Source organism: Tachysurus vachellii, chromosome 6 (assembly GCF_030014155.1).
Source record: "Tachysurus vachellii isolate PV-2020 chromosome 6, HZAU_Pvac_v1, whole genome shotgun sequence".
Classification (NCBI taxonomy): domain Eukaryota; kingdom Metazoa; phylum Chordata; class Actinopteri; order Siluriformes; family Bagridae; genus Tachysurus; species Tachysurus vachellii.
In genome coordinates this window covers 15,858,533-15,868,300 of record NC_083465.1, presented here as the reverse complement: position 1 = coordinate 15,868,300, position 9,768 = coordinate 15,858,533, and the positions used below count along the sequence as shown (strand labels likewise).

The following is a 9,768-nucleotide window of genomic DNA, read 5'->3' as shown; positions in this document are numbered from 1 at the left end:
TCAGATGCTCATTTTATAAAGCTGGTCAGTGGAGCAGTAGGTAGCTTAACTTAGATGTTTAAGGTGCCTTCCCTGGTGGTGCATTTCATTTTTATAATAGTGCAGAAAATGCCAGACTAAATATTGTGACTGGCAGCTCAAAAGCTACAGCAGTTTTACAACTGTGAACAACTCTGATAAAAATTAAAGAAGTGAGTTTTGCTGTACACCTGTTTAAAATGTACCCCCATTTGACAGGCTAACGAATACTCACTACCAGCACTGAACCCCGGACTGGACGAGGTCAAGCCCAGCCTATCCACCAGCGCCAGTTCCGAACTGGGCTCCAGCGTTTCCCAGAGCTACCCAGTAGTGACAGGTAAGATAGCTGGGTTACCTGTCCTAGTCCATCCTGCAGAGCTGGCAGGAGGGCTTATAGTCATTGTCTGACTTTTCTGATATGCATTGAGCTGTAAGGTGAGCTTCAGAAGTTGAGCTTGGGCTCTGTGAATCTGGTGTTTCTATCTAAAGTGGTCAGATTAGTGTGACCTGCTCTGACTGACAGTGTGACAGAATACCTCTTACCGTAGACAGGTGATGTTACATGCATTACAGAGTGGGAATATTCGATTTGATGACTGGAGTGCTGACTGACAGTGTCAAGTACGTCACCATGCAGTAACTGGCGTCTACCTTTTCTTTCTGAGAAACGAAAAAGAAAAAAAAAGGAGCAATCCTGTGAAAATAAGCCTTTTTTATCAAGAAGGCTCTCTTTGGTTTGTGTTAAAGATTCCTGGTTAGGAACAGGACTCTGTGTATTGCTGTGCAGTGCTGCAATCATATCTCCCACATCCTCCCTCTTGTATTCCGGTACGTAATGGGTAATGTCAGGCCGACTAATTGAAATATTGTTTCATTGTAGTTGGTGTTATTACCTCGGAGAAGGTTAAGTTTACTGATAGCCAACTGTCGTGCTGAGATTAATATGCTGAGCTTTTAATAAAATTCACATAATTATGCAGGAGCCATCAAAGCCGATGAGTTTTGTGTGTGCGTAGGACAGGATGATTGAAAATAGCTGTGCCCCTTCTCAAATGATAGCCGGCCAGAGCTATGTGAAAAGAAAGGGCTTTTTGCGTCTCAGTAATATGTGGGAGGTAGGATTCCCTCCAGAAAGTTGGGCCCCTGGAGAAGAAAGGTGTGTTTTTGTCCATTGTATGAAAGCAGTCTCGGTCTGGGAAGCACCCTCATGGCAGGTGGCCTTTCTTGCACCTGGGATGTGACTCCGCCGGGGGTCTCAGAGCAGACCACCTTTCACTTCACCAAACAAACCCCCCCATATATGCTTCTTCATAATTTATAATAGCAAAAGTATACGTTTACTGTCATTCAGTGGTTGTCAATGTTTTTCATTCATTAAGAACGAATGAATAGATGCTGTCAGAATTTAAAAATTGTTATGTCTATCCTCCGAAATGATACTGTAGTTATTTTCACCACTAGGCATAAACATCTTCACTGGAAAGACTTTAGACATTAAGTGTTGGGCATGATATTTTAAATGACTTTTGGTAGTAATAATTCAATTTATAATGCAGTGCTGAGCAAGTAATGTAGGGTTATATGCAATAACTGGATGTTCTAGCATGTGATAAACTCTGGAAATGGGTATAAGGACCAAGTTAAAAGAGGTGCTAAATTATCCTCAGCGTTTACACTCAGAGCCAATTTAGAATAAATGACTCCCTGCCATTGGATAAAGCTGCAGATTATGGCCATTCGCTGCAATGTTTTCCTGAGCTAATTAAAATTCACGCTGTCATTGATCATGTTGATTTTATGTCACAAGATTTGCATAATCTATTAAAGATGAATGATTAATGAATTCTTCATTACAAAACAGAAATTGGAATTTTAAGAGCACAAGGCATAGAAGACACGGCTCTTTTCTGTTTGCTGTTTATCCTATTACTGCAAGGAATTAGCACTGCTGTTGTGTGTCTGTAAAAGTGGAGAAGCCCTGTTAGGTAGCTGAATTAATTCTTTGTCAAAGTCAAAGTTTTAGAAACAATGTGATGTCGGCTCGCCACAGCAGTTTCAATAACACGTGAATGTTGCAGTGAAAGTACGTAGTTCACACACTGAAAACAGTAATAGGTACAAACACATGTCTAATAAATAAAAAAGGTACAGATAATCCTGATGTGTACTTAGTTACTAAAAATGTTCGTGTCTGAGCACTGAGATAATCCTTTCCAGTTATTAATCAATTCCCAAGTATGAGTAGGTAAAATATACTACTTTCTTATCTTTCTTACCTATAACCCAGCCTAGTCATTTTCATTCCAATAGTCATGCATTAACAGTAAGGGGGGAAAAAACAAAGGCATGATTTATTCCAAGTTTGGAAAAAAGAATTTGGATGCTTTCCAGATATGACTTGTCTTTTATAAAAGCCGTTTTGCACATACCTCTGGAATGAATAGCCAGTGCACATTCTTAAGCGCCCTCCCTGCAGAGGCATATAATGGAAGTCTTCCTGGTGCCAGTGGGATGGCACTGAATAAATGGGCACCCCTCTGACCCTCTGAAAACCTGAGCAGGTGCTGAAGGGATCTCCCTTGTTCAAAATCTCTTCTGAGAAATGTTAGGAGGAGGAGGTGGGGTGAGGGCTGTGCCTGAAAGCAACAGAGTTCTATGTCTGGAGTCTGTTTTATTTTTATTTATTTATTTATTTATTTAAGAAAAGAAAAAAGAAAGAAAGAAAAAGCATCGGGTATGAGAAGGAGAAGTTAAAAGAAAAAGCAGCATATGCAGGCTGAGAGAAAGAAAAGGCTGCTTTGTGCTGGCCTATGCTGCTGATGAGCTTCGGCTGAAATATATCCGCCAGAGAGCCATTTTTTAAGTGTGGCTTGGTATTCTCCAGTGAGCAGCAAACAACAGGCAGCCAACTAGGCTCAGGCGCCTCATGTGTGGCCCTGTGACAAACTACCTGTGTCTCAGCTCAGCACAGCCCCGCCAGGCCAGGCTGCCCAAATTAATGCTTATTTTATCCTTACAGTGGCACACTAACCTTTGAGCACACATCTGATAAGCAATGACTTTAGCACACGTTTGGAAGTCAACTTTAATTGACCTTTCTTAACACTCCTTTACTTTCAGTTGATTAAGTCCTGTCCATATTTGTATTTTTTTGTAGCTCTGTAATAAATTCCTAGTTCCTTAACATTTCCCAGCGTTCCCGGGATAAGCTCAGGGTCCACAGTGACCCTGACCATGAAAAAAAAGCAGTTACTAAAGATAAATAAATTAATGAATTTTAGGAGTTGTTATTGTTTTTACAAACATGAAGGTGTCCCTGTCATTAAATATAAAATATTAAATCCCCTAAAAGCTTGTGTGCGGGTGTCTTTGCTGTAAATGCTGTCTGTTTTTTTGTTTTTTTTTAAAAAAGGGTAGAAAGAAAGAAAGAAAGAAAGAAAGAAAGAAAGAAAGAAAGAAAGAAAGAAAGAAAGAAAGAAAGAAAGAAAGTCAGTCCCTGCCCCTCCCATCATGATCTGCACCCATGTGAAACGATACAATGGAGAGAGACAGACATAGAGAACTCTATAGCTGGAGCTGATGTGATGTGTTTTGCTGAGAGAGAGCCTCAGCGCAGACCTGTGTTTATCTCCCATCTCAGTAATCAGGAGGCTGACAGCCTTCCCTTTTGCAGGCCTCGCTCGTCCACAGGACAATAAGCAACAGCACTTCTGATTAGTTTCAAAGTTCACTGATCTCGAACACTAAGCCTGGGTCAGTGTAGCTCCATGCCCTTGTTTGTCTGCCAACAGGAGAGCACAGTGGATGAAAACACGAGGTCTAATTCCCCTCAACGCTTTTTTTTACCCTCTTGTTTATTGGCCTCTAAGGTTTTCGTCTAGAAAGTCAAGCTTTATGACCAACATCACGTTCCGTAAAATATAGTCATCAGAGCTATTCGTTTTTATACCTTCTCTTAACCCCTTTCGTGTGAATGGCAGCAAAATTTTACATTCTCTAACAAACTCTCTAGTAAAAAATGGTGTTTGTTATTCAGGTATGGCATGCAGATTTCACCGATAGGTTGGACTCACTCAAAAGAAGAAAATCTGCCATTGATTTGTGTGGGAAAGGGGCCAGTTAAGTTGCCTTATTTCCTAGCATTAGGTCTAAAAGGGTTATCAGGGTTGCATCTGACATAAAGGAGACTTTATCTTAATGAGGGATTCTGTGCACACAGCTTGGTTGTAAAACAACAATAGTTGGAAAGCAGCTAATGAGGCTATCATAGAGCTGTGAGAGCTCTCCCAACAGGCCAGGCCAATATAACAGAGCAGGATGTTAAAGAAGATGAGAGAGAGAGAGAGAGAGAGAGAGAGAGAGAGAGAGAGAGAGAGAGAGAGAGAGAGAGAGAGAGAGAATGGATTGTCTAAGTTGCAAACGCAAATCCATTGTGTTGAATGAAAAAGTCTCAAATCTCACCAAACAGAAGGTATTAATTTTGATGTTTCTAATGGAAATATTTGTTATGATCTGTAGAAGCCTTTTTAATGTGCATGTACTATTTTCCTACAACTAAACCTTGGGGAAATATCCCTGATATTTGTGTCTGATTGATCTGGGATGATTACCGTTAGTTGGTGACATTGTTTTAGAAATACAATATACATAGAAACCTATAATTTGTAAAAAAAAAAAAAAAAAATGCTTTTCCAATAATGTGAATGGCAATTACAAGTAATTTGTCAAAATCTGTTTTGTAATAATTCTTGTTGCATAGATTTATTACAAGGCTCTTGTTTCCCAATATGAAATATATTCTATGCATTTGGTGTTGCACATTAAAAAAAACCTGCACCGTCTGTGCTGGGAACAGGAGTTATCTCTAACCTGACACATTGCATTTAACTCAAAGAAAAAGCCCAAGGGTTTTGACTGTGAAAGATACGTTTGACTCTTTAAAGTAAAGAAAGCTCTTTACGCTCTGGGATTTACATTCACAAGGTGCAAGAGATGACCACATTAGATTCCATTCGGTTAACAATGTGTGTTTAAGGTATCGCCAGGGTGATCATGTGTGGATCAGTCGCCTCTACACAGTGTTACAGTGTATATATGTCTTATAGTGTGTACTTTACATGCTAACTGGCCAACTCATCCTGACACACACATACACACACACACACTTTGAGGAAGAACACAATGTATTCTTAATGGATCAGTCCCACATTTTATCACAGTTATTTAGAGAAGTTATTGAGCCATCCAATTTGAATTCTTCTAGAAACTGGTATATTAGATATTTAATTCTTTTTTAGAAAAATATATTTTAAATTGCGATATACTGCATAACACATTATTGTTGTAGTCAAAGAACTCCCATCTTTCTTCTTTTGTTTTGTTGGATTTGATTGAGTGCTCCCATTCTCATCAACCGTCATTCTTTTTTTTTTCCTACCATGGGTGTGCCTGTGCATTGTCTGATTGTGTGTGTGGCTTTTGTTTTGTTTCTTCACCCTGGCAGAATCCCATTCCTCCATGGTGTGTGTTAAGCAAGAGCCGCACGAGGCTTCACTGGCTCCTTTCACCCCCTCTTCACTTGCAGCTTCGGGGCTAGCGGAACTGTTGCCCTTCCAGCCTGGTGTGTCAGTAGACGCCTCCACCCCCTGCTACGGTGCCTATGGCCACCATGGCCCCAGCTACGGCCAGTATGCAAGCCAGCCTATTATAGCAGGTACAACCCCATGAGAGGAAGAGAGAAAAAAAATATCATTGTACCCTGCGCTGGTTGGGGGGAGACAGCTACTGTCCTACTCTAGCCCAGAGCTACTACTGTAGCTACTATAAAACATAAATGGTTTTATCTAATGTATTTTTTTATGTCAGGAAAATCTAAAGATAGACCTTCACATCTTGCTTCATATTGTCTACTTTACCAAATATTGTGTGTGTGTCAGGGGGGGATCATCACCTTTTATGATCATAAACTTCAAATAGAAGATTTTTTTATCTTCAAAAAAGCACAAAACCCTCTTTATCACTTTTCTCAATAGTATACATTTGTTACTGAAGGACTCATTGACCTTGAATAGATGAGAACTATACAAGAAAGAAAACAAATCATAGACACAATACCGCAATAAGATTATCAATAATCAAACTCAACAACAACAACAACAACAATAATGCTAATAGTGATAATAACAAAAATCACTGACATTGTTTAGCCTTGTTTTTAGTGCTTCACTGCATTTTTGATTGCTCAGCCTGTCCTTCCCTCCTGCTTCTTGTGCACACCGAATGACTAGATTCCTGTAGCCTGAGGCTGTGCTGCATTCAGCATGCAGGTTTAAGCGACTATGCTTTCAGTCAGTTTGGAATTTCAATCTCATCTGATCTGCTCGTTTTCTTTATGGTCAGAGCAGCCTGTGTCTCAGAGAGACAGTGCTAAAAAGAGAGCACTGATGATCATTAGGTTCATTTCACTACATTTGCTTCACTCTAAAACTGCTCCCCTGTATCCTGATCATTATTGTAATTACAACATTCTGATTAGGATTTGCCCACAGGATCTTTAAATTTGTAGCTGATTTATTTAGCGTACACTCGACAGCAAACCTAGGCAACTGTGATTATTCGTGAAACAATATATAGTCATTTTACATCAGAGACTTTTAATAAAGAATAGCATCTTTGCATTGAACAACTACTCATGAAATAAATACCATTAGTAGTCAGTCAATAATTGTGTCAGTCTATGAGGTGTAAATCGTTCTCATTTCATATATGATTATTATTATCTTTATTGTATTATTTGTTACAGTTACTACATGTAAAAGTAGTCTTTAAAGACTTTTGTACTACAATGTCCTTAATCAACATATTCTCACACTTGTAAATTCATAACTCACTATTAGTGGTTAGATCACATCATCCTTATTCATATTAAAACAGATTTTTTTAATTAATTTTTTAATAATTTTTTTTTTTTTTTAAATTAATGGTCTTTTTTTGTGATGGTCAGTTTCTGTTAAGATATTTCTCACAAATATTGTGAGAAGTTTTGACTTTAGACTCTTGTTGCCTAAATTACAGCTAAATCTGAGAGAATGTGTTGCTACATAACCATCACTGGCCCTAATGCTAACAAAGAATGAGGGGCTCTGCAAAGGACTGCATGTCCCGAATCAGCTTTTCTGCCAGGAGAGCTGACCGTAAGCCCCAATTACAATGTTGAAAGTGGAGGCCAAGTGTGTTTCTAGTCCTCAGCTGTCATTTGGTATGGGCTCTGACAAATAACAGGGTTCAATTCTGTTCATCCATGTCAATTCAGCATGAGTAAAAACTGGCTGTCAGTGTTGCTCTGTGAAAGTTGAAGGCTCAAATGATCTAGGAAGAATGAAAAGCTGTGGAGGTGCTTTTGCGTTCTGCTGTGTGTGCAGTTTTTGAGTGGTAAAGTGGAGATAAGATGATTTTTGCCCACAACATTGTTTATCAGTAATGAGTTTTGGACCATATAGCCTTCTTTTTTCTCTTTTCAATCATCTTTGGCTGGTTTGTTGACACTCTGATAAGTGATGAAATTTAGATTGTAGCATTATTGATGATTAGCAACTCTGGCATTGTGTATGGAGGAGAAATGCTACGACAGGACTGAAAATATTATTATTATTATTATTATTATTATTATTATTATTATTATTATTATTATTGTTAAGGTTGCATATCTTGCCAGTGTGTTACTTTATCGCTCTTTGAACCTTAGGGCACTTTTCCAGTTTATTTTATGGACCATAAACTTTACTGTGAATACTATACCGTCCACACCAGCCCATGGCTTACCTCAAGCTTATATCAGACAGCAATTGGATTTTGCTTGTAAAGTACACAAAAAATATATCTGGCTTGGTCACAGAACTGCTTTTACATTCATCAACTGCTTTCCTTTTAGGTCGAGACATGGCCAGCACGACTCTCCCAGGTTACCCCCCTCACGTCCCCCCCACTGGACAAGGCAGCTACCCCACCTCAACACTTGCTGGAATGGTTCCTGGTAAGTCATAATACTGGTTTTACGAGGCTGTTAAGTTTAAGCGAGCTCATAATATTTTCAGTCAGTAGTCCTCATCAATTGACCATCTTCAGCAAACCTGACTTTGTTCCAAACCAATATAAAGTTCTTAAAGTAATGTTTGATAGCCTTACTTTTAAAATTCTGCTGAGGCTGACAACTAAAATAAAGCGTCGGGTAAAAATCATAATGATACCTTGTATTGATAGAATAATGCTAACAATGCTAAGTACAGTGAGAACAGGCCATGTAGTGAGTAATGACAGTAAGGACATGTAATTGACCTGTAAGCAAGCATCACGCCGCTTATTGGATGTGCGGGAGCAAATTAGCATTACTCAATACATGATCAAGGCATAGGATATAGGACAGTTCTTCTCAGTGCCACACGGGTTCCAATGCTCATTACCCGCTGCCCCCCCAATGTTCTCACGGACCATCGATAAACAGGGCTCTCTTGCCCCAGCCTCCAGTGCTGCAGAGCGTATCTCTTTCCCCCTCTACTTAACCTGCAGTTCAGGTTCACAGCAAACAGTTAAGGGTCACAAAACAGCAGGCAGGAAGGCCTGTAAATATTTAAATCACTATCTCTCTCAGGGACCCAGCTTGAGTTTCACTGCCAGCCACCAGGACAGGATGCAATCTGGCAACAGACTGGTGCCCTCTCCCCAAACACACACAAACACAGATACAAACATACACTTACCACAACATCCATTCTTTACAGTACAAGGACAGACAGAGCTCAGCTCCATATTTTAAAAAAATCCACACTATTCCCTGAGTATAGAAATAAGACCAGCTGAAAAACTGTCTCACAGCATCTGCATTGACATCTGCACAGACAGCGAAGCATTAAAAGACAAATATTTTACATCAAACACAAAAGGATTCTTGCTGCGGTCACTGTTGAGTGCTTCAGCCAGATTCAGTCTCAACAGGATTGCCCAGTCTACAAACATGAATACATTTTGCAGGACAAATTTAATTCAGTGACAGGATTCATTTGCTGGACAAACATATCTTTATAGGTACATCAAATATGTCTTCATCAAAGATTCATTTTCACTGGTCACACACACTGAAATCCTCTTAAATCCAGAAGGCATGGATTTAATGCGTGTTCCTATTTATCCGCTCCCAGAACAACTAAGATTTAGTGACAGACCCCAAAACACTGTTAAAGCAAAAGCCATTTCTCACCAGCTCCATATAAACCCAAGCCTTTATTGTCTCATAAAAGAAAGAAACGTGGGGACCAACAGCATTGCTCATTGACACACTCATGACTGCTGTCCAAAAGTCTAGGCTACATAAAGAGAATGGATGTGAACAAAAATGAGTCCATTGGGGATCTTTTGGAACTCAATGTTTGTAAAAAGCTGGAGAGAGAAGCAGTTGAAGAAAGAAGCTTCAAAATATTGAAGATGATTAGAACTATGGAAAAATGCAAACCATTTGGTGTAGTTGATCAGATCTGCATATCTTACACTGTGATTTATCCTGGTTTTTAGGAAGTGATTTTTCTGGAAACCCCTACTCCCATCCACAATACACAACCTACAATGAAGCATGGAGGTTCAGCAACCCTGCACTATTAAGTGAGTATTTACATTACCTGTTCCCTTTGGAATCTTTGGATTTCAAAACGGGTTTGACTGTTTGATCATTTAAGCAAATATCAATGTGTATTAAAA

The 9,768-nt window shown here is 39.3% G+C and overlaps 1 protein-coding gene across 3 annotated transcripts in view; it reads left to right on the top strand.

Moving 5' to 3' along the window:
- The window catches only part of pax2a (paired box 2a), a 28,728-nt gene that overhangs the window by 17,029 nt on the left and 1,931 nt on the right, over positions 1-9,768 (top strand). For all 3 annotated transcript variants that reach the window (XM_060872537.1, XM_060872536.1, XM_060872535.1), the window contains 3 exons: positions 238-358; positions 7,952-8,053; positions 9,586-9,672. In XM_060872537.1, the coding sequence (XP_060728520.1) occupies positions 238-358; positions 7,952-8,053; positions 9,586-9,672 (310 nt within the window). The remainder of the gene's footprint in view (positions 1-237; positions 359-7,951; positions 8,054-9,585; positions 9,673-9,768) is intronic.